Source organism: Electrophorus electricus, chromosome 17 (assembly GCF_041902795.1).
Source record: "Electrophorus electricus isolate QZ-2024a chromosome 17, ASM4190279v1, whole genome shotgun sequence".
In the NCBI taxonomy this organism is placed as follows: domain Eukaryota; kingdom Metazoa; phylum Chordata; class Actinopteri; order Gymnotiformes; family Gymnotidae; genus Electrophorus; species Electrophorus electricus.
Genome location: NC_137513.1, coordinates 17,220,407 through 17,245,785, shown reverse-complemented (window position 1 = coordinate 17,245,785; position 25,379 = coordinate 17,220,407). Strand labels below are relative to the sequence as shown.

Genomic DNA, 25,379 nt, shown 5'->3' with positions numbered 1-25,379 from the left:
GGTAGAATCCAGATATAGGGCTCTAGTGTGAGGAACTGAGAACTGGTGTAGAGTTTAGAGAATTAGAATAATATTCCTCTCCGTGCGATGCAAGGTCCTAGGAATATCAGATCAAGCATCAGATTACTGAGCCTATTATTATTATTAGTAGTAGTAGTAGTAGTAGTGGACGTTGTATTAATTAATAGTAAAATATGATCCGTCTTCTCGCACAACATGTGCGGGTGCTTAAGCGTTTGCTCCTGGTAAAGGTAAAAGGTAGCGTAAGCCAGAAGAAGACTTAAAGTGTAACGTGTGCATAAGGTTTCGAGCGTGGAAGCAATGGAGAGATGGCGCAGGGTGGCCATTTTTCAAAGAGTGTCAGGAGAGAGGCTGATAAGCCAGGTGGAAAATTGCAGAGCAGCAGCAACTGAAATGGGATACGCTCGACTCACGGGCTTGGGGGTCCCTGGCCATCCGGGGGTCTGTAACTGTAGAGAGAGAGAGAGAGAGAGAGAGAGATGAAAGAGTAACAGAGACACAAACGAGAGAAAGATGGAGGGGGTGAAGGAGAGAGAACAAGAGATGTGTGAGAGTAGAATGACAGGAGAAAGAAATGGAAGAAAAAGAGAGAATGAAAGAAGAGAGAGAGGAGAGAGAGATGAGAGTAGGATATAGCCGCCACACTTGTTCTGACCTATTACCATGCTAAGATTTTCAGACTATATCCAGCTCAGGTGACATCTTATTCGTAGTACAAAACTGCATGTGGATCTTTTCTATATGCACGTTTGCGTTGTGTCACACTCTCATAAGCCAGAGAACAAATCGGTTTCCTCTTCTTCAAGCTTCAAAGCCTGACACACACACACAGACACAAACACACACGTGCACGCTCGAGACATCCAGCCGGTACCCGAGGCGGTGACGTCCGTGATGGTGAAAGGTTGCACACTGCTTCGCTTGCCCTCCATCCGGATGCCACGGCGCAGGACGTCCAGGACGAGCACCTCTGTCAGCTTGGGCAGTATTGCCTTGTCCGCTGGTGGCACCACGAAGCGCGTCCAGTGGTATGCCAGCATCCCGTCGCTGCAGACGGCACACACGCAGAGAGAGTTTCAGGCGTGCACCATGCAGTCGTTACCTCATCGCAAGGCAAGGTGAAGCGCATTTGACGGTCCGAGCCGGACTCGGACGCCAGTCGGGATATCTCGGCGGAAGAGTGTAGCGTTTTCCTGAATTTAAAAACGTGAGCTACAGGACAGACCCGGAAGGAGAAGGCACGTGGGAATATTACCTGAAGGCGGAGATGACAGATTTGTTGTGGTATTTGGAGAGGAGAGGATCTTTGGAGAAAGTCTTCTTTAGCTGAAATCCAAAACCAAAAGACACAACAGCTCCAAGAACAATATGCATAATTATGCTAAACAGCTCAGCCATGGCTGGTAATAAAATCCATAAATCTGATACAAGAATTTAAAAAAAATTAAGCTTTCTATTTCTATGTAGGATGCGGGTCAAACTCGGGCCTACATTAAATAAAGAAACCTCACAAGCGGGACAACGAAATAAAAAATGATTTTGCTGACATTAGCCCTTCTCCTCTGCTGTATAATATAACCTGACCAAGGATTTAAAATTTATGGTTTGCTCTAATCGTTGGCTTAAACTGATTAACGGGGTCTACTGCTGAATTCAAATCGAAATGCATAGTGTGCTCTCATATGAAATATAGCACCATTCATGCCATAGTCCTCACTCAGCTAGGATGCTGCTGGTTGAGGCGTTAAGAGGCCTGTAAATATGACTCTGTCTGGTGGCTTTGGCTGTGATTTAGGGGAATAGATTTCGTGCTTGAAGGCAGGACAGTGTCCACTGGAGATGGCAGCAAACAGCACCCAGCGATGGGTTCTGTTAGACAAAGAGCATACTGGCCCACCTGTGGTCACAGCGGCTGAGAGACAATAGTGTGTGTGTGTGTGTGTGTGTGTGTGAGTGAGTGTGAGTGTGAGTGAGAGAGAGAGAGAGAGAGAGAGAGAGAGAGAGAGGTTTTCCAGAGGGGAGAATTTGTGGTAATGCATTATTGCTAATTTCATGGTCCGATAGCGCACATGGTTTCAAGAAAACCTAAGGAAAAGCGAAAGTAAGTATAATTGCTTTAAATTCATGTTGGAAAGATGGTTAACACCAAGAACAGCTATCCTACAGTCTAACAATATACGTCTGCTTCGCCTCAAGACATACATCATTAGACTGTAACGCTTTTGGCTTTGCATACACTTTGTGCCTTCACGTGGCCTGTTTCAAATGTTCAGTAACGTGAATACAGGGGTTGCACGTATGACGTCATTGTAAGTGTGGTCCTAATCGAGAGGTTTTCCGTTAAAGTCTAAATAGACGGAGACGTCGAAATGTTCGTGGCCATCGACAGATGTTCACTAAAGAAAAATAAGCCAACACATATATGGGTTCGGTGTAAATTATCTCTGTAATTATCTCTGTAACTAAAATAACGGATAATCCTGCAAGTGAGATCAGGCTCTAGTGAGGACTGCCCAACTGTAAGGGGATTTTAAGTTTTACATAAACTACCAGATCACCAGTGACTCAAAAACAGGATGTGAGAGTCTATCAGACCGCTTTCGGATTACGTGCAGCAAATTAAATCGCTACAATAGTTCTGCGCAAGGCAACATGCCAAGAAAGCAGAAATCATTTTGATATCAGATTTCAACTGCGAATGGAGGGGGCACCGTCAAGGTAGATTAACGCGATTGATGCCACAGCTCAGTGTCGGCGTGGAAACCATATCAATCATCGTGAATTTGGTACAGAACACCATCAGCATCCGCAGATCTGCTGCGCAGCGGACTGTGTGTAAAAATCAAACGTCGTCATTCACAAAGCCACTCTGAAAGGTCCTCACACACCACAGATCAAATGACAAAACAACAGGCGCACACTTGGACAGAAATAGTCACAACAAAACTACAACTGTGACATTTAGCAAGGCATTGTTATCATTATTATTTCATTTATAAGGCAGAATTTGTAACAAACGGGATATTTTGCAGCAACTAAAAGTAATTCAAAGCAGGGAAAAGTATATGATGCAGATACCTTAAATAACCAAAAGACTAGTTTACAATCCAGTTAGTATATCATAGTCTTAACAAAACCTTTGCTTGATTGTTAAAAAGTTAGCAGCCTGTTGAAGCCGCAGCTTGATTTTCTTGTAGTCACAAATTGTTTCAAATGTAGAAATGCGCCTGGCAAGCCCAGGCTTTCTAACACAATAACTAACGGACTTGCCAAGATCACCTCACCTCATGTTTTCATCACACACAGTTGGCTATGCATATGAAACATAATGGAGTCCATTAAAGAGAAAGTCAGCCTTGAATCACGTGTATACAAGTGCGAAAGGAAGGGTGTGTGTGTGTGTGTGTGTGTGTGTGTGTGCGCGTGCGCGCGCGCGCGCACATATGTACCAAATAAGAAAAATGTTTCAAGACAAATGTTTCTAGTAGCTATTCAGGTGTGAAGGTGGTAGTGGGTGGTAAGAGAAATTGAGGTGCATGTCTGGTATTTCATTGTAAAAGCTGAATTGCTGCCCTCAAAAAAAAACAAAACAAAACAAAAAAAGCTTCAACAGAGCTTGAGCAAAATGGTACATTTTCTCTTCAGCACCTGGTGCTTTTTTCTGATAGCTCGGAATCAGGCTTGCTCGCTAGCACCACCTGTTGGACAGAGTCTAACTGGCAGCTTCAAGCACAGAGCATTTGCCAATCTGACTTTAATTCAACCCCACCCTAGACTGAAATCGGTCTTTTTCAGAGCCTGACTAGGGCCTAAAGACTGGCCTGAGACCCAGCCTCCACACAGCCTCACTTTGAGAACAGCAGGGGACGTCGCAGACACTCACGATATCCTGCAGGGCGCTGGCAGTGCTGTTGAACTCAGGGCTGGCGGGGTCCTCGTAGGCCTCGCTGTAGGGCACGTCGACAAGCCGCATGTGGCCGCTGAACACGCACATGTCTGAGCTCTGCTGGTCTTTCCCCTTGTTCGGGGACCGGAGCCTGACTGTGGAGAGGGAGGAGCCAGATGGCGAGATTAGCGATGGCGCGCCCACGCGCTCCTGCACAAGTCTCTTCCCTCTAGCTGGGGAGGCTGAGTGGGATCCAGTGGTTGTTTGTTTGTTTATGTTTTATGATATAAAAGATCTCCACCTGCTAATGTCATTATCGCCTGCATGCTCGTAATCACGAGATGAGGAAACTGTTTTTGTCTCCTACCGAGACGCAGCCGGCTCCTTTCTGCAGCCAACTGTTCTCTGTGTGTGGCCGGGGGATCTTGCTCTTAGCACATCTGCCTCAGCAGCTGAAGGTTTAAATAATTACCCGATGAGTCATATCTGCGTTTTCAGGTCCGATTAGGGCCACTTTTATATGTAATACAAAAACCGAATGCTCTTATGCATGACCTCATATAGCTCATATGTAACTAGCAATATAACCTAAGTCTGAACAGTCTGATCGGAATGTGGAATTTAAGGCGGTCAAGAAACTGAAAGAACATGTTTTGTTGGCCATATGTATTACAGTGCTATGGAATGAAGGAGTGATAGAACGAACCAAACATCTTTTTCCACTTTTGGGAGGAGTATTTTAAATTAGAATGATTTAAGACAGAGCACTTGTTAGATTGAAGATTTGAAGTACCAAACATCTTTTTTCCACTTTTGGGGGGAGTATTTTAAATTAGAATGATTTAAGACAGAGCACTTGTTAGATTGAAGATTTGAAGTCATACACCTTCCTAGATTGTATTCACTACTACAGATAAGAGTTTTGTGTATGTTGAGCTATGGTACATTAATTTTCATGATAGTTTGATTCGTGTAAAAACTTGGCACTGCCCTTTTTCTGTGTAACGTCAGCAATAATTGGAGCTTAGCCATTGCAATTTCCATGAAGTTTGATTTCATCTTGATAGACATGCCATGTGGTGTTCTTGAGTGTCACCATAGCAGACTAGTGTCAAATCACATTAAAAAGACAATGCTACAAGTTGTTTTTTTTTTTTAAATTAATCTGAGCAGTAAATGGGCAATGAGCAATTTGGTTTGTGGTGTGAACATAGCTGTAGGCTCGGACAGAAAACTACTGATGTCCCCGAATGCACTGGGATGGGGTGGATGAACCTGAACAGCAAGCCAGCGGCATTCGGATGTCTATTCTGGGAGTTGTTTAGCGCTCTCCCTTCTTCAGCTCCCCTGTTCAGGTACAGCTAACTCTCAAGATGAGCTGGAGCGGTGGTAGTTGGAACGGGCCGTTAGCGCTTAGGAGCCGGGGTGACCCCGAGCACAGGGGTGCAGGGGGGGTGCGGTCCGTACCGGCAAAGAACCAGACGAGGACAGCGACCATGGCAGCCAAGGCCAGCAGAACCACTAGCACTACCACAACCACGGCCGCCTTCCTACGCTCCGGCGGCCCCTTCTCGTGCTTTGACAAGAACGTGATGCTCTCATGTTCCCCGTGACCCTGGGGAAAATGACAGATGGAAGAGAGAGAAACAGAGAGAAAGAGAGGATAAGTAAAAAAGCCAGAGAAAGATTCTCACCCAAATATGACAAATTCCTGATATACGTTTTATTCTGATTAGTCTTGGCAGGAGAGCAGTACAGATCTAGTCATCATTATTCATTAACATGAGCTTCAAAGTACTCCAGGGATTGATAGTCATCTAAATTCTGTCCTTCACATATCTGCTGCACCACCGCCGAGAGAATGTGTCCACTTTATACTGTATGAAGAGCACAGTGATTTGTGTCTGTGCACAGCTATTAGCAGGTGTGCTCACCTGAAAAATGGGAGAGTTAATGCAGCGATTACAATATTAGACTGATGCCAACTTGCCCACATTGAAAAGCGTGCTTGACAGAGGAAAGAATGAAATCATTTCCACGCTTAATTTTTACCTGAAACCCACGTTTTGCAAAAACCAACACGCAGGAGAGCAGCATTCCATCCAGGGTGCAGGCCAACCCAGGCTGATTCAAATCAGGTCGGCTGCATGTGGGTGTGGAAACGACCAGGTGCAAGTTTGATAGGTTAATCACTGGCATCGTGAGATCTGGTGGAACCTGTTTTCTGTGACTATATACACAAGTACAATGGGACATACTGTACACATGCTCTCAGAGTCAACAGAGAGTCAAGTCAGGAGGCTTGTTATTCTCATTTCAGCTATATATAGGTATGCAGTGAAATGAAATAATCATAAGGACCACGGTGAAACAAAAAAGAACATAAGTGTAAACAATAAATATAAAATACAGATAAAGGGAAACACTGTCCAGAGCATGTCACAGAGTAGATGCACTAAGGTTGTACCATATGTACAATGTCTATTTCACTAAGCACACACGAATACAGCAGCATGCACGCACAGATACACACCCACCATAAACATGCATGCACACAAATGTGTTTATGCACACTTAAATACCAGAGTCAGCAACAGCCATCACATAGGAATAGTTTGCGTTCCATTTCTTTTCAGATGAGCACTCCTGGGAATTTTATAGTACTCATCTGTTAAAATAGCTGGAGTCTGGCATGCTGGAGTCTGGAGTGAATAGTGGCTAAAACAGTCTTTGGGAAAAGCAGAACATTATGTGAGGCCTTTGTAAGAACAGTCAATGAACAGAACTCAAAGCTCGCATATCTTCCATAGACATTTCAGAACCTGAACAATACTACAGCCTGGCTCGCTCTCTCTCTCTCTCTCTCTCTCTCTCTCTCTCTCTCTCTCTCTCTCTCTCTCTCTCTCACACACACACACACACACACACACACACACACACACACTGTGTGTGTGTGTGTGTGTGTGAGAGAGAGCTGACTCCACTAAAAGACCTCTAGGTATCCATAAATCACTCCCTTCCTACTGCAGTGGTAACAGCAGAATAGAAAGACAGGCCCATGATCAGTTAGAATTACAGCAAACACCTCTCACCCCAAAACATGCAAAACACACCTCAATTTCCCATTCACCCTCTCCCACACATGAACAAGATCGCACACACAGCACGGTGGGAGACGTGTGTGATCAGAGTAGTTAGTGATCAGTAACTATGCGCCTGTCGAGGGACCTGACAAGTGCCAGGGGATCATTAGGGAGGGAGAACCACTTTGGGATTAAATCGATTTATCAGAAGCACCGCACCTTTCAGATCAGGCAGAGCGTGTGATAATTCATCGCAATTAAAGCCATTCTTAAAGCTGCGCCAGCTGCCATCAGTGCTGCCTAATTGGGATTTTTAATAGCAATCATGGAAGAGAATTGAGTGAGTCACTGGGGAAGCAGGTCATTCCCTGCTGTAAGTCTCTGCAATCAGTCACGCTGATCAGGGCTTAATAAAAACCATCACACGCGGTACTATAAGCACTCCTGTACAACACTCGCCAGCCTCACCACAGAGGGAGACCATCCTTTCAGATACATCCATCAACTGCTCTCTTCTGCTCTCTCTCAGTGTCATGCTACCTTTGTCATGCAATCCCATTGGACTTTGTTTTCTAATGCATATGTTTTTAACTTGATTTTTCTTATTGAACTTTGTTAGTATTTCATGATTCACTCGCTTTCAGTTTTATTGGCTTTCTCTTTGGATTTTATCTGCATAAAGTACTTTGTAAACTTTTGTGTTGTAAAAAGTTTAGTATGTTAATAAAAAGAATTATTACTCTCATCGTCTCTCTGATCCTTTCATTCCTCCTCTCCGGCTCACTCTCTTCCTCCTCCTTTCCTCTCTTTATAAAACAAAGCCTCTTAACGCACTCTAATTGTACTACACTCCAATGTGGCCAGACACAGTGCATACATTTGCTTGAGCTCAGAGAGCTGGTATAAAAGTTGCTCGTAAAATGGATCACCCTTAAAGTGCCTCGAGTAAATGTGCAACATCAAACACCCCTGTGAAAGAGCCATGGAACGATGGCAGAGGGCCTAAACTGGAGCCTGGATGCATGCCCCAGGAAAAACAGTGGTGATGCTTTGACCCACTACACTGTTTGAAAGGAAGGTCCAATAGAGGGACGTTGTTGCTGCGCCACAAGCCAACGTGGCTGCAGACTGGGAGAAATTCACTGGCTGGGAGTGGCTTACGGGAACAGTGTCAGGAAGTTGCCCAAGTGAGACCAAACCTGTTAAACAAGCTTTTAAAAAAGGGATAAATGACAAACAAAAAAGACTTAGGCCAGGCTGAGGTGTTATGGTGTTTACATATCAGAAAGGGTAATTATTTCTATAGTTTATAATAAGATTCATATTTGTTTTTATTGTATTGGCAGAGGATGTTTCATTGCTAGTTTTGGCAAGAGAAATGTTTATCAAAACCAGCAACTGCAAAAAAAAGGGTTGATTCAACATCAGCAGATAGGTCTTAATTCAACACTGTTTTTGCTGGGTACACAATCGCCACAAAGCTATGCCAATCGAACCGCACTCTGCTCTCTCCTCTAGTTTTTCATCCAAATCTGACTCATTATTCAGGCAAATATGACTTTTCAGTAGATACGCTCAGCAAATAGGCAGTCATGCGCTTGTGAAGGCAGGCGTGTAAGTGTGCCATCCACGACTGCTTTCGCTTGGTCTGGTGTGTTAATGAAAGTGTGTACGCACGCAAGTGCCCACGCATGTGTGAAGGGAATCCAGCACCAACCCATATTATTATGGGTTTCAATAACACCTTCTGGACTGCCATCCTGTTTATGCTACCCTAGAATTTTTAGATCATCTTGAGATTCATGCAAGCAGAACAATGTCTGTCAGATGTCTAACCGAAGGACTGTGCCACTGAAGGATTGTGGGTGCTGGCCAAAAGGAGGATTTCTCTCTCCAATCCTCAGTCAGCTAGCTCCGAATCCATAGACAGCTTAGAATTAGAATTTGCAGAAAATTATAAAAGGCTTTTATGAAATAGACCATTTTAATCCAGTTGATAAGCCATGGATTTACAAAATAGAATCTCTCTCTCACACACACGCACACACTCACCATTGACTGTTCCTCACAAACATTTTCCAAGTCTGTAGGATGTACTATCATATGAATTAGCCCAGCGCACCACAACTGGGTCCTTGAACAGGGCACTTCACCCCTAGTTTCTCCATGGGGACACTTCCTGTAATTGGCTACAATAATGCTATGTATCAAGTGGAACAAAATGCTAATGTCAGCAAAGTGAGAAAAGACTTTCCATTTATGATTTCAGTGATGATGTCTCCTGGCTCAAGTCACCCCCCCCCCCCCCCCCCCCCAATCACACACACACACACACACACACAGACACACACACACACAATGACCAGGCCATTTCTCAGAATTGCAGTCAATCAGTCCATCACTGTACACTTTGGAACTCAGAGTCATTGACTAAACCACTACAAAATGGTAGTGAGGTCTCAGAAACTTTCTGACAACAGTGTGAAAGGGGAATTAAAAATTGTCTGTCTATTAATGAACAAAATCTCTGCGTCACAAATTTACCACAAAATAAGCACTCCTGATTTTCGTCATGCAGATTTAATTTAGTCTCTACTGGGAGGGCACTGAATGGCCAAACTGAGATTAGGCTTAAGGCATTACAGTTGCGCTCATCCCTCTGGAGGGATTTTAGTCCCATCACTACCACCAAATAGTTTTAGCATCCTGATACAGTTGGAAGTGAGAGAGAATGACTTTAAAACTAAATTTGGATTTTTACTTAAATGTATACCTCACCAAATGTCCAGGAGTTTTCATAAAACCAAATTGTAATAGACAAGGAAATGTAGAAACAGCCAGGTTTTGCACACACATGATTGTCCACTTTTAATAATCTTAGACATTTAAAGTATCTAAAGTAAAGACAAAAACTGAAATGAACCCATGACCTTGATGTTACCAGGTGAATTACAGCAATAAACAATTTAAAAAAAAAGTCCTCTCAACAAGAATTTTAGTTTCGCAGCCAGGTACTGACCACCCCAGGACTGTTAAAAAGGCATCCAGTAAAAAGCTGTTGGAGAGAACACCAGTCTGCTGAACCATCATCAAAGCAAAGAATATAAGATAGATTCACTTTGTTTAACACTTTTTCAAACCATTGCAAAATTCCATATTTGTTATAGCATAGTACTGACTTCTTCACTGTTATGCAAAGTTGTGGATAGCATGGATAAAACCAACAATTTTCAGATTTTGAACAATATTCATAGCCAAATGCAAAATTCGGCCAGTGGCGCCCTAGAGACTCCAGTGCAGATACAGTGCAAGAGTCTAGCATTGCTGTAAAGTCTGTCTCTGCAGACAGTTTCCAACCCATCCACATTTCAACGAAGCCTCCCTAAATAGTTGGCCTGACAGTTGCTTACTATTTCATTAGTTACCTTTGGCATACTACTGGTAGTACCTTCTGATTTTTTCCTTTTTTTTTAAACGGGTATGTGTAACTGCACATGCCCAGTGAAAATAATGTTTGCCGCGTGTGTGTGTGTGTGTGTGTGTGTGTGTGTGTGTGTGTGTGTGTGTGTGTGTGTGTGTGTGTGTGTGTGTGTGTGTCACCCAGGAAATGCATACAACCAGGAATTAACTGCACCTCAGGGAAAACATCAAAGATTCAATTCAGTTCAATGCAATTCTGTTCAAGACAAATCAATCAAGTAAAAAATGAATGCCTCGTCTTTGACGCACATGCTTTGGCTGAGTGGCACTTTAATTAGAACTACAGACTCGATGAACGGGACTGCATTGCGCATTTGAGGCACATTTGAGATGGAGCATGCGCAGTAGAGACTGTGGGTGGGATAGTAGCGCCAGCCAAACCCCACCCACATTTGTTAGTACACGCCCCCTCTCTCAATGCCATGAGCAAACACGTGTCTAGTACATTAGAGAGTGTTTCATGAACATGCAGAAGGAAAAATGTGCCTTCATCTCTATATACTGTTTTCTGCAGTTAAACAAATGTTTCTTCACAATAAATCTTAGCAACTTAGCTAGCTAAACGTAAATGTAAGATATTTTAAGTTAGCAAGCTAGATAAATTTAAGTGAAGCATCTCACTCATCGCTTCCACAATCAGTCCTTCAAGTAGAGATATTTACTAATCGCCTTTTATTATTCACATTATTTTATTTAATGTAACCAACAATATTTTAAGATTCAACCCTAAGTAAAGTTCGTTGCTATGTGCTTCAGCGACACAATAGCTAGGTTAACTATCTTAGCTGACTGGGTCACTTGCCAACATTGGTGAAGTTAAATCTCTAGCTACTTTAGCAAACTGAGCAGAACTGGAACCCAAAACATTGCTTTACTTCAAAAATGTCGACAGAAACAGTCAACGTTATCACCACATTTCTTGCATTTATTCCATCAACCTTCACTACTTCAAATAAAAGGTAAGATCTGATAGGCCAGCTGAAAATATTTCTCAAAATTGCAGCTCTGCCCTTACCTGTTTAGCTACACTGCAAGTATCTTATTTAAAAATACATGCAAATTTATTAATATAATGGCATGCTCTATTAACAATAATGAAAGTACTAGGATCTAGGACACCATAAGGATCAGCAGTGTAATAGTGTACATGAAAAAGGAAATCGTATGCTGTTCAGAACAGAGACAACGCCATACCATTCCATTTGATTCAACATTCCATTTCCGAAAAACTGGAAGCATTTTAAGTTTGGTCTCTCAGGAGTAAAGTAATCATGATCTGTCAAAGTTACACATTACTGAACAATACTAAATTATTTATGAATTAATTAGGTAAGCCTTTACCTATTGATTTATGTGTGCAAAAATAAGGAAAATGGCAAACGAGAATTAATTATGAAACTAATGGCAGGCTGAGCATTTTCATTCATCCATTTTTGAAGTCTTTTACAAAAAGTTTAATTTAAAATTCAGTGATATAATGAATTAAATATCTTCAGAATAGATTGTAAGTTGTGCCATGACAAGATGGAAAAGACATATTCAAAGAGAATGAAAGTCGAGCATTATTAAATATGTCCCTGATCATAACAAACATGTTGAGTCTTGCAAAGACCTTAAACAGGCAAGCTGACATAGAATTCCACCTCTCCCACATACGTCTACATCTGCACAGCCTAATGTGATCTGTTCTGCCATGTACACACAACATGCTAAAGTTGTATTAGAGAACTTGTGAGAGACAAATGGACTAAAACACTCCACTATCATGCTATATTGCCTGATTGTGACATGGCTTGTGATTTATTAAAAGGCACCAGTGAACCATTCTTGTGAATAGTTTTTGACCAAAATTATTCACATGAATGTTACATGTGAATGTAATGATAATCAAAACTCCCACAGAAAAGTGGTAAACAAGAAATCGATCACGATGAAAAATTAACAATTCGTTACAGAGCTCATTTACATATGTCAATTCAGTATTGCGAATTCCAAATGTCATCATCAATGATATATTGTGCAGCCATACCACAGATATTTTCCACCAAGGGGGAAATATCTACTGCTGTGTTTCCAGGCCACTTAATTCAGGTGCCATATCTCATATGAACCTCCACCTCTAGCATCCCCACTTTCAAACAGCAAACTCAGGCAAAGCACAATAACAGCCCCCTTCAAGGCCTAAAATCACAGGAAAATTACTACTCATACTTGCCGTTGGAATGCTAGGTACTTGGTCACATGACCCTCTTCCAACCCAGAGGCCAACAACTTTCACTCCTAACAACTTCTCTCGGCTTCACCGTGGCATTAGCTACAACTAACCATACGCAAAGGGAAATGATACCCAAAGAGGAAATTATATATTCCTCTTAACTTCACACCATCCTGCTGTTATAACCTTCTCAGTAACAAACGCCACTTGGGTGTAGCTTTTGAATGGGGACCAATATGCTAATAGACCACTGCATTCCTTTCAAAGGCTCACTGGTTGTGACTGAATCTAGAGTTTGATTTTAATTCAGTTGAACACTACTCACCAAGCTGTTTGTGCCATGAATGATAAGTGCCGCTGTTCACTGGCTTTTCGATCTTTTATAAAGGCACTATAGATTGTATAAATAATGTCTGTCTGCTGATTAGACACATCATGATCTCTGTCTGTACCTTCACCGTGTGCCAAACAGATGAAAAGAAAGCTTCAGGCAATTCTGTACATTATTGACATATCCTGACCTAACCTCCTTTCCAATATGCTGTGCAGGAAATTAGGGAACATAGTGTAATAGCTCCATCGACTGACAGCACTTCATCTGCTGCCAAAACCTGGAACAATCTCTCCCTTTGCTGTTTCAGAGCAAGACACAAAGCTTAAGACATTACAGCCCATCTGCCAAGCTACAAAATATAACATAGCAATATCAAACGAAGCATGGGGAGCACTGGAACATCTGTAGTTTCATGTCTACAGATGAATGCGAGCGTGGCACCGCACAGTCAGAAGCGGAACAGCAGCGGCCTTGAATTTCCCCACTTGTCCCTCACAGATGATGATCGCCGCACATCAGCAATATCCCGAATGCACGGGAAAGACTCGAGACATCACAGCCATCTTCCGAAGCATGCACAGGGCACGGGCAATAGAGAGTGCACAAAAGCGAGAGCCAAAACATTCGGCCTTGTGTTAATAATTTCTTAAATAGGTTCAAGGGCAAAGCCTTAATTCAGCAGCAGGAAACTGTCCTTATTACATTAATATTATAGTGTGCAACAAGTAATAGTGCAACTGCAACAAGTAATAGGGTAATGTATTTCATAACAGGATTTATTCATATTTTGAAATGGTGAAATTCTCTATTAAATTTAAATCCGACACCGGTAACCCGGACTGGGAAGCATGTTTAGAATCAACTGGATTACTAATATCCAACATTAACAGGCCTTTTACGTAATGAAAGGTTTTTGTTAATATAAGTACTCAAATGTTCACTCACAACTGCACAGAAGTGCAGAGTTGGATTCATGACAAATATAAGAAGCAATCTGTGTTACATTAATCGATCGATCTGGCTGTACTCTACACTGAAACTAGTGATAACACACAAAATTAACGTTTCTCCTTAGTACATGAGTCTTGTCATCAGTGATGAGATCCATCACAGCACAGACACATTGCTGATTTAGGAAAATGACTGAACTTTTTCAAGCAAATAACACACTGAGTACCAGAATTCTGAAACTGAAAACAATTATGAAACAGGTCCAACGTGGTTTTTAATTTTAATCTGTTGGATATTGTCGCAACTGAGTTTGGGCTAAAGAACATGACCAGGAGGGGGCGCCCTCGTCATCTCTACCACGCAAAGTCCCAGAGTGACAGAGAATGCCGGGTTCCACTGGCGATCAACAGGTTTATTTGTTTGTAGCCTCTGAGAAAAGACAAATAATAGCTCGCAGCGAGATCAGACACGAAGTCAGGACTTAAATATTCATATTCCATATTCACCCTGACTCTCGATAAGAGTGGAAGGCGTTTTAGACTCAGAACAGACGAGAGAAAACCAGTACGACAGATGTCACTTTATTTATATCACTTAACCTTGTTTCATTGCTCACAGTCTTGGGAGCTTCTGTAAACATGTGTCCCTACTAAACAAAATTGCAAATTCCACCCAAAATGTGAAACAAAATTTCGGTTTAAGAAACGGGAGATGAATAAAGATTTGAAAAAGTGACAGGGTCAAAGTAAACTAGCATCAGCGACTTACGTTTTCATACAGCGCAGTGCTCATGTTGTCCAGCTTAGCCTAACCAGTTAATGGTCCGAAACATATAGACAGGCACAATATCTCCACGATCTCTTTTACAAATAAATCCTCTGGTCCTTAGAGGCGATTTTGGAAACGAAGTGTAGTTCGCTCAACACGGCGAATCTTCTGTTAACACTGCACTTTTCTACCACTTCTTACATTACTGGGTGCGTCCGAACAGTACAAACTTTCTGGAAATATACATGTCACTTCGACTGAAATAAAAAAAGCGAGTCCGATTCTGGAAGGTTAGCAACCAAATGCAACTCGACGTGAGGTAATCGTTTCACCGGCAGGGGAAGGACGAAAGGAAGACGCTTTGCTTCCGTCAAAACCAAACATGAAAAATGACTGATAGAACCGGAACTCCCAGCAAACAACCCTTTAAAAACACAAAACAATTAAGCAGAAATTACTGACAGTCTATTAATAAAGAAGGACCATGACGCGTCATTTCTTCCCAGTACCATCGTTCTTTAATTAAACGGCGTAAATGACAACAAGAAAAGATTTAATGGGGAACTCGGGGGAAGGTTAACCAAAAGTACACACATCATAAACGCTACCGACACTAATTAAATGGAGTAAGGATACCACCAAACCAACCACATGCGCACAAATGAACTCTTTATCTCCACGTAGAACATATGAAGTCTCCGTAGGTGCGCCGGAGTAGAGAGACCAAACCGGGTTGTGCGACTGCTGTGTGATCTACATTAATGCAACAGGTAGAACTGCCGCATTGTGTGTGTTGGTTTTTTTTTTTCCTTGCACCGAACCGCCCTGCACCAGCCGGCCCACGAACCGTGGCCAAAGCAGTTTTTCTCGAACTGTCCTGTCTGGCATTTCTCCCACTTTGGAACCATCCACACGGCCAGGAGAGCTCTGGAACACCTCTCAGCCCACAGCATCAATTCCAGCGTTGCTGGGAGCGACGAGGGTGATGGGGACACCATAAGAGGTGAGGGTGGAAGTGGCGTGGCCGAGCCATGACGGCCAATGAAGCATTGGAACACGAAGCCAAACTCAGGAAGCTCCGCAACCCGCCGATGTTTGTGGCATGGACTACAGATGCACCATATCAACCTTTCCCAGGTCAGTTTACATTCTGGCTCAGCTCACAACATGACCCGGGAAGCACAGGCACCACCGGTGGAGGTTGCATGTCATTGAATACAGCCGGACGTTTGCTGACCTGGTACCCTGGACCGCCCACTCCAGACTGGCGAGAGCGTCATCAAAGCTGTAGACCAGTGTGGACTAGTACGTCATCCAGATAAACGTAGCACCAATCGTTGGGGATGCCAGCGAGCACTCACTCCGTGAAGTGCTTGAACGTAGCTGGCATGGTACATGGTCCAATCCTTTTTCTTCACCAGGACATCCATTGATGCCCAGGGGCTGTTTGATGGCTCGATAATGCCCACAGCTTCCATCTCATGCACTTTCTGCTCTGCAGCCTTTAAACAATGGGGGCAGAGCTGAATCTGTGCAGCATCACCAGTGTTAATCCTGTGCTGAAATTATTCGGTCCATGTACAATCTTTTTCCAGAGCCACAAAGATGTTGTTATAATGGCGAAGAAGCTCCCATAGCCCCTGTTTCTGCTCCTCTGCTAAGACTTATCTGCTCCACTGGCACACAAACCTCCTGTTTTCTTATCACTGCTGCCTTCGGTGCTTTCCACCAACTCTGACACCACATCCGGATCCTCAAGAGTCAATAGCTTCCTCCTCGGAAAACAAAGGCCACATCTCGTCTCGTCTGGGTAACGAAGGCCAAAGGCAGCCACCCAACCCAGGACTCGAACCCGGATCTGACAGGAGGGAGCTCAGACCACCAGACCACAGAGAGCACCCATTTAGCCTTCCTAAGCAACGGCCTCCATGGGGCTTAAAGACGAGCCCCATCTCGTCTTTAAGCCCCGGCGTTTCCATCTCGAGGTCGAGCATGGCCGAGAATGTGCGTTTTCTGTAAAGGCGCAACCCAGAACACGTACAGTTGATATGGACACATCACCACCGGAACCGGGACCCCCCACATGCCGATTTGCCTGCTGGTGACAGATTTCAGTCCCCAGTGTCTCGATGCCACAATAATATGCTAAAATATGTGTAGTTTACTGGGTCCAAAGGGAGTATACACGTTATCTGAGCAGAACAGTCTCTCTCTCTCTCTCTCTCTTATTATTATTATTATTATTATTATTATTATTCTTTTTCAAAATAATTTCAGGGACGTATGGAAAAACGACATAAAATCAGCATGGAAATTACTGTTATGCAATAACCTATTTTGACTCTGTATCTATCCCGACTGCCCCCTTGTGGCTGGCGTGTGGAATTTGTTGCTCTATACTGAATACTATTTTGCTATACCGGGCGAGGTCAACATAAAATATATTCGGTCATGATGTTGATGCAGAAACTGCGTCGTGTATATTGAACTGTGTTTCTTCGTGTATTGCATTAATAGTATTATACTTACGTTTTTGTTTTGTGTGTCTTATTTGTACAGTGTGTTTACATTTGCTTTGTCTCTGTTTCGTTGGGTATATTGCATATTTGTCAGTATTTTTCTCGAATAAGTAGTATTGCACATGCTCAGCTTACCACCTCTGCTGAAATAACTTTTCTTTATACTGTACACTTGTTTATCCCAAGGTGTTACGAAAATTTTAAACTTAACTGAATTTAACTGAGTTAAATAGATCCTTTGTCTGAAACGACCCATTCCCGCTCAAAGTAAACCAGAAGGAGCAACATTTAAGAAAAAGGCAATGCTCTTATATAAGAGACCTCGTTTAAGATAGAAAAACCGTTCAAATTAGTTACGTTACATTCAGTTCAGTTCAGTTCGGTTCAGTTAAACATGTAATCCCAGAATATCGAACGAGACAAAGACGATTTTTAGAAAGCTCCACATTATAGATTTGTAAAGTGTTTGGATTCTGTTTAAAGCGTTAGAGTAACTAGGTATCTCACGAATTACACAATTACGCAAATAACGTCTTTGCGCCCCGTTATAAATAAACAAACAAACGCAGAAAAACGGGCTGCGCTTATTCTCCGGACGCGCACGCAAAATCCACTATTTTCGTCCAGTAGGCGTCCCTCTCAATCTACAAAACGCAGCGCACTATCGTGCGCAACGAGGGGAGGGCTGGCACGGAGCCGCAACCGCCTCACGGCGCACACTGCCATTGGAGAGTTTCGGGAGGTCGGCGCAAGACACGGGAGATACCGGAGCCAGGCACCGCCGAGACAGCCCGTCGTCGCGCAGCAGCTCCGATTCATGCACAGACCATTTAGCAGATTAGTCGAGCTAACGAAGAAGCGATAAAGCAAAGAGGGTCAAATGAATATAGTACGAAGAATGGGACCTAACACAGCGTTGATATTAATGACTTTGTTGTCCTGCTGCGTCTGGAGAGATGTTGAGGTAAGATTCAAGGGCGTATTTGTGATACATGGCATAATTTATGGTGGATGTTTATTGCGCGTTAAAAGGACGATTACAACGTAGGCGAGGAAGTAGACTGGGCTATGCGTTTGGCATGATCTGTCGAATTTTTTGCGCAACTAACTAAACCTTAGGCAAATTACTAATTGATTGAAAAAGACAAACTGCATTGTGTCCTGTGGGTGTATTGGAACGATCTGTTTGTCGTTAATCGGTGGAGAGAGAGAGAGAGAGAGAGAGAGAGAGAGAGAGAGAGAGAGAGAGAGAGAGAGAGAGAGAGAGAGAGAGAGAGAGAGAGAGAGAGAGAGAGAGAGAGAATGAATCTAAATGGATAGGCTTTTTAATATCTCAGGGCGGGGCGTGTGCGTTTCTTTAATAACAATGTTTCATTTTTATTTCTCTTAACGAACAGAGACTGAGTTAAGTATTGTTTGATATATGACAGACCATTTGTATTAAATCGCTGTGAGAGTTAGGTGAAGGCTTGTACATCGTTAGTATAACTGCTGATCTGGTCTGGACGGAGCGACCGGAGCGTGTAAGGTACACGGGATGCTGACGCGCGGATGCAAGTGCACCGGGAAGGCTCTGATACGCCTCTCCCAGCTCCAGCGCTCTACAAATCCTCAATCTTTCCCCATCCGTATTAACGTCATGCATAGTTCTTGTCTTGTCACAGGAAAAGTGTTGATGGAGGTTTTGCCTGCCTGATTTGCTGCGTGTTGGAGCGTGTGTGGTTTTGGCCCTCAGGGCTGTTCAGATTAAGGTTTGCTCTTGCGCCAGTAACGGATGCTCCGCTACCGCTGATGTCTGCGATGACGAAAAACCTTTGGCACCTTCAGCACCTGAGATGCTCCTTTGCATGCATATACACACACACGCATGCGCGCGCGCACACACAGCTGACGTCCTGGGCTTTTATCGTGGGCTATCGAGATACGGTCGAGTCCGCACTTTGCAAAACCCAAGGCGGCACAAAACAGGCAAAGACACATAACGGAACGCCGGTACAGCCCGGTGGTTTTTACAGTACCGGGCCTGGTCCGTCTCCCTGAGACTGCACATTTAACAGTTTTCTCTCCGCTAACACCACTGAATCAGCTGTGAGCGTGCCAGGTTGGCAGAGAATGGAGTCGAGTGTGTTAGAGTGGGGTGGGAGGGGGTGTGCAAACGTGTATGACAAGGCAGAAGAATCAGAGCACACTGCTACAGGCTGAGATGAGCACGTCTTAAACACACAGCAAACACGGGAAGCAGGAAGGCTTTGTGCGTGGGAACGGGACTTCGCCCTGCCGAAGAGGGGGGCAGAAAGGAAGTTGCCCACGATTTCTGAACTCAAAGGCTCCTGTTGCTCATCACACATGATGTAACCAATAACATATGTTAGCTGTTATTGTATCTCAAAGACCCCAACTGCTAACTGTCCTTGAAGTATTTATTGAAAACAGTCAGAATCATTTGAGCACCATGTGCAATATTAGGAACTAGATTTGAACACCAGAGTTTATATACATTTACCAGAGATGATATATAGCTATTAGTATTAATTATTTTGCACAGGACAGAGCAGTGATCACTCATTACCAGTGCAGGGTATATAACTAAAACCTGCACCCAGAGCCCATGCTAACTCATTTCCAACATACACAGACTGTGTGGAGCTTGGTGCCTCTTATGAGCTGCCATGAGTTCAATAGCCTAAGGCAGATAGGCCAGTGTGCATTCATCATAGTGCTGTCCTCAGGTGACAGCAGTGTACATTTACAGCACTAAGGAGATTAGATCAGAGAGAGAGAGAGAGAGAGAGAGAGAGAGACAGAGAGAGAGAGAAAGAGAGAGAGAGAGAGAAAGAGAGGTTGACTCAGTCGTGTCTCTTGCTGGATGCCGGCGTCAGGCTCTGCCTCCGGTTCGCGGGTCTGCGCGCGTGCCGTAGTCACCCAAACTGACCCGGGTGGGGTGAGCGGGGTGGGTGGGTGTCTGGGATCCAGGTGGGGTGGAAGGCAGGTCCCCACGCACACGAGGAGGCCGAGCAAGGCGGTGGCTCCCCGCCGGCGTCTGGAGCAGCTGGGCCGCCGGCTGACCTCCGCCGGCCCAGGGCGGCAGGACTAGTGCCACCAAAGCCGGCGTGCCGGCTCCTCAGCTGGGAGGGGCGGCAGCAGCTCGGGGCCGCCCGGACGGCCGCCGCTCCTCTGCAGTGGGGGGATGACTCATCAGCAAAGGCATTCACGCCGCTCTGAAGGCGTCTGGCGTCACTTCAGACTCTGCGGTGAAAGTCGACGCTAAATTCGGGTCATAAAATACAATAGGTCTGTTGTGAAAAACAAGACGGAGATCAAAAACAGTTTATACACCGCTAATGGTCTGAGAACGAACAAATAAAAGATGGAATTCAGGCCTCCACGATATGGATAAAAATATTATCCTGCCTTTCTATTGTTACATATTGTGAATCCAATATGCCTTGCAGTATAATAGTACACATTTGTGAAAGCAGGAGGTGGCTAAAAGGCTAAAGACTGGCCTGCATTACTTTGACCAAAATAATTTACTATTATTAACAAATTGAATTATTCTTGTTGGATCGCATAAAAGAAAAGCTTAGCTAGTCTGCTTAGAGATGCATAAAACAATGTTAGTGCCATCGGTGAACAGTAACTGCAAAAAGTGCACTCAAACGCACGCACGCGTACACACACACACACACACACACACTGTTAGTCTGTTTCTAAGCAAGCAATCAAAGCTTTGCAGATTCATCTTCATCTGAACATGCCTTATCTGGTGACACTTGGGTTTTCCGGTGAGGCTGCGTCAGCACTGGGGAGCGCCTGCTGAAGAAGCACTGCTGGGACAGCGCCAGATGCCTGGAAGTCACCTTGCACTTTTAGCACGATCTGCACTCGTGCCTAAACAGGATCAGGTGCAAATCCCTTTTCCAGTTGCCGTTCGAAAGTGCTGGCACGCCGAGAAGTCGTGTGTTTGATGCTAAGAGGATTAGTGTATTTATTATTACTACTAATATATTTTTTTAAAGTTTATTAGCAGTAAACCCATCTTGTTATTGTGGAATTATTCCAGTGTAGTAAGAGTATTAGTGGGATTATCGCTCCAGCGAAGAACTCTGCAACAGTGCACGTTGCGTATATATCGTCCAGATTACACACACAGAACCCCCTGCTAGTACGTGGCAGAAATGCAGTCAGCTGGCTGCAATTTCCTGGCCCTTCGCAATTTACGCCTGGCTTTGTGTCATGTTTTATTATAAAAAAAATTAGCCTGAGTGTGTGATCTTCACCACAGCCACATTCATTCATGGGCTTCACGTTCCTTTCTTCGCATCTCTGAGCGTAATGGCCAGACCGTCATGCTTAGCTGGGGAGGGCTGAGGGGAACTTTGCTCCTGTGCCTTTGTGAGTGCCAGCTGCCATTTTTCCTTTGTGCTATTTTGATGTGGTGTGTGTTGTATTATTACACTATTCAGCTTTAATTTTGCCATGTCAAAGGATCATTTGATGAAGCTTCTGTAATGTATAGAAACTATTATGGTAGCTATAAGAAAAGCATTATAAAAAAAACTATTCTCCGAAGCATACGTGTATATGATTATATGAGTATATATGAGTAACTAGAGGACAATTTATATAAGCTATATAAGTTATATAAGTTATATAAGCAGCCCTCAAAGAATATGTTTCTTGCATTTACATCATATACATCATATATAGACTGTTTATATGGCATAACCAGAGCTGATTAGTGTGATATTATAATGAGTGTTGGTATAATGCTCCCTGGAATGGTCAGCATAATCTGGATAGGATTCAACTGTTTTGGAGGGGTGCAGTCATGCACCATCTCAGAACCAACAATGGTAGAATGGTAGAACGATAGAACGGAAGAATGGCAGAATGCATGCGCTTTGTTTGTACAACCTGTGCAAAGCCTGCAGGATTCATTAGCAAAGAAAGCATACGCCCACCATCCATGGCAATGTCCGTGCGGAACTGAGAGGGGCGCATTATGTCTCACAACCTGTGAAACCGAAAGTCATCTTACAGCCCAGAACGCGCGCGGCACGCATTCGTGCGGGCTGAAGACAAAATCACGACAACATTCAGAGGTAGCAGCGACACCATCTAGAGAGCCACGCACTTGGATTATATATCTTCACATGTTCTAACATGTTCTAGTGGGGGTAGAGAGAGAGAGAGAGAGAGAGAGAGAGAGAGAGAGAGAGAGAGAGAGAGAGAGAGAGAGAGAGAGAGAGAGAGAGAGAGAGAAAACCTCTTTAGTAGTTTTTAGCCAGAGAGAACACTAGATTTAGAAACCTTTAGTAAAAATATGTCAGTCCAGCTACCTTGACGTCATAGAACTACCCAATTCATCCCTTTCACAGACATGCAGAGCACTAGAAACAGAGGTGGGAAGTCACATTAGGGTGATGGAGTGCTGATTGGTGGGAAGATAGAGGGGGCGGGAGGCAGAGCCGTCCAGCCCTGTGGGCGGCACTCTGCACTTTCAGCGGTTTTGCCCCTCCCCCACCAGAGAGGGTAGGGGATCTGCAGAAGCGGATTGGAGGGCTCGTGCCAGCCAGCTTCCCCCCCACCCCTCTTCTCTTCGTCTAATTAATTTCCAAGCTGCAGGATAATCAGGTTTCCGCCAGTGTTTTCCAGCGTGCTCCGCTTGCCGCTGTTCGCATGGGCCACGGGGTATGAAATGCCGTGTCGGCAGTCCACCTACCTCACCTCCAACACAATCCCCCTCCACACACACACACACACACGTCTGTTCGTTCGGGTAGGCAAGCCAGCGCACCGAGGCTCAGGCAGCGTCACCAGTCCAGTTAGGCTGTTATCTTGTCGACAGCAGTTATCTCCTTATTACATTTGTGAGGGGATCAGGGACCAGGTGCTCTTGAATTAAGAGCTCCCACGTCGTTATGCTGAGGCCGCCTGTCCGCGGTACAGACGGGTTCACAGCAGAGGGTTCCAGCGGTACACTCATCAGGCCCAGCCAACCAATCAAATGCGAGAGCTCATTAAATTAAGCAGCGGGGCACATCTCCATTGGTGTTTCCCAGGTGATACGTTACCCACAATGCCATTTTCAGGGCCCGCACGGCAGAGCCTAAGCAGGAGCCATCCCGCTCCAGGAGGTCACGGGACTGGAAATGCGGAACCTGGAAGGATTTGGCCACACAGACCGTGTAAGTTTCAGTGAGCAAGAGGGATTACATCGAGAATGCAAAAGATCTGGCAAGAAAAGCAAGCTCCGACCTTCAACGATTCTGACATTTTGCACAGAGCAGCTTGCGGCTTGCTACTCGCAAGACGGGCGGCCACGCTGGACGGACACAGACAGAGGAGGTTTATAGGGAAGATGTTGACAGATAAAAGGCTGATGAGCAAAGAAGAGGTGGGAGCAGGGGAGCGGAGGGGTGGTGAGGAGAACAGGACGAGCAGGAGCTAGCCTTCGAGGAGAAACCCTAAACCTCGGGGCCCGGGGCCGCGTGCTCGGACTGTTCAAACGCTGTCAGAGAACACCGCACCACTCGGCGTTGTGCTGCTGGGTGATGTCAGGAGGAGCGCCGGGAGCCTGTACAGCACATGCTCATTACAGCACCAAGGGATACTGTTACACAAAAGAGCAACGAACGCGAGGAATTATGCCTTAGTAGATGTCTCTGTATTGTTTTTTGTCGTTTTTTTTTTTACATATGTAAGTTATTTACATATGTTAATCTTATTTGCATATGCTCATCTTGTTTGCATATCTGTACCTCAGCCTTATTCTGACAGGTAAACAGCTGCCCATTGTCCCCGTTGTTTTGCGCCAACAGGATTAGTCAGACAAATGGGCCTCTTGTTACCTGATTGACTTATAAAATATGGCTGGTCAGCACCATGGGCACAGAAGCACATCTGTCCGGCAACTCTGCACTAAATGAAGCAAGGCTGGGGACCACAGCCAAGGAAAGATGGATGATGGAGAAAGTGGAGTGATTCTGGGCAGGTCCGCCGTGGGCCACACTAGCAGACGAAAACTTTTGCTATGAGAGACTGGTGAGACTTTTTAAGTAAGGGGGAAGGGGAAATAAACAAATACATTTTTAAAAACCCCTCTTGGCCTGCTGTCGGTTAGTGGTGGACTGAAAACGCTGCTTTCTTTTGGATGTTTAGCCTAGTTTGAATGCACGAAGCCTCTGGCTCTTGGGCCCCTTTGGGTGCTGGCGGCGGCCTTCTTGCAAAGCACGAGCAGGCCAGACAAATCGACAGCGGCAGTATGCATGTGATTTAGTTATCGCCGGGCGGCCGAGTGCTCGGGCGTGCGATAGCGGCTTGGCGTGAGGACAGCAGGACGCCAGCTCTTCCAGCCTTACTTAATCGGATTGTGGCCCTTGGGGGTCAGATTTAAATAATCGGGCCGTTTCCCAGGGTGTTTCAGCGGCCTTATCCAGCTCAGAAGCCAACATGTTTGCAGATGCATTTGGAACAGCGGTCCCAGGGTATTGTAAGCTAGGGCACCTAGTAGAGTATAGAAAGCAAAAAAAAAGATGGGAGGCGTTATAAAGTAAAGCCTACACAACAAGAAGTTTTAATCATGATCATTTCATCAGTGTTTTCGGTTTCAGACAGTTACCCTGCTCTGCCTGGACAGGGTCAACCACCGGGTTGAGGGGGGTGGTTTGCGGTAGGGGATAAACTAAAGCATCTATTTGATATCTTCCATCTGATCTTCTGAAAAGCTCCTACAACCCCCCTGCTGGCTAATGTATGACTCATTAGACAGAGCCACAAAGGCCCAAGTCTGCTGTTAAGTACGTGGGCGTTTCGCATGGCTCACTCGGTTTGAAGGGACACTCAATTCAGAAATTCGGTCGGGCTAGGAGGCTCCTGGGTGGCCAGGTGTTCCTCGGAAGGATGGGATAGCTCCGCCCCACAGCCACGGCACCAGCATATCTGTTTCTGTACCCCGCCCCAATGGGAACAAGTCCCCCTGCAGAAGCAGCAGGAGAAATGTGTGTCAGTTGTACCCCCCACCCCCACCCCAAAAGCTGTCATTTTTTTATGTAAAGCGGTCGCACACAGACCCCCCCCCCCCCACACACACACACACACGATGTCAGAAAAAATATGA

The 25,379-nt window shown here is 44.6% G+C and overlaps 2 protein-coding genes across 5 annotated transcripts in view; one reads left to right on the top strand and one right to left on the bottom strand.

Annotated features, from left to right (window-relative positions):
• st14 (ST14 transmembrane serine protease matriptase) overlaps window positions 1–15,095 on the bottom strand; it is a 28,084-nt gene extending 12,989 nt beyond the window's left edge. The window contains exons 1-6 of one of the 3 annotated variants that reach the window (XM_027026810.3): window positions 14,739–15,095; window positions 5,375–5,522; window positions 3,905–4,062; window positions 1,277–1,347; window positions 896–1,068; window positions 435–470 (exon numbers count right to left, since the gene is read on the bottom strand). In XM_027026810.3, coding sequence (XP_026882611.2) covers window positions 435–470; window positions 896–1,068; window positions 1,277–1,347; window positions 3,905–4,062; window positions 5,375–5,522; window positions 14,739–14,762 — 610 coding nt within the window. In that variant the 5' untranslated portion in view covers window positions 14,763–15,095. Of the gene's footprint in view, window positions 1–434; window positions 471–895; window positions 1,069–1,276; window positions 1,348–3,904; window positions 4,063–5,374; window positions 5,523–5,959; window positions 6,753–14,738 lie in introns of those variants that run through there. The other 2 variants (XM_081699604.1, XM_081699603.1) reach the window with 2 other exon arrangements.
• A 2,885-nt stretch (window positions 15,096–17,980) lies between these two features.
• aplp1 (amyloid beta (A4) precursor-like protein 1) overlaps window positions 17,981–25,379 on the top strand; it is a 37,551-nt gene continuing 30,152 nt past the window's right edge. For both annotated transcript variants that reach the window (XM_035534236.2, XM_027027678.3), the window contains exon 1: window positions 17,981–18,221. In XM_035534236.2, coding sequence (XP_035390129.1) covers window positions 18,138–18,221 — 84 coding nt within the window. In that variant the 5' untranslated portion in view covers window positions 17,981–18,137. The remainder of the gene's footprint in view (window positions 18,222–25,379) is intronic.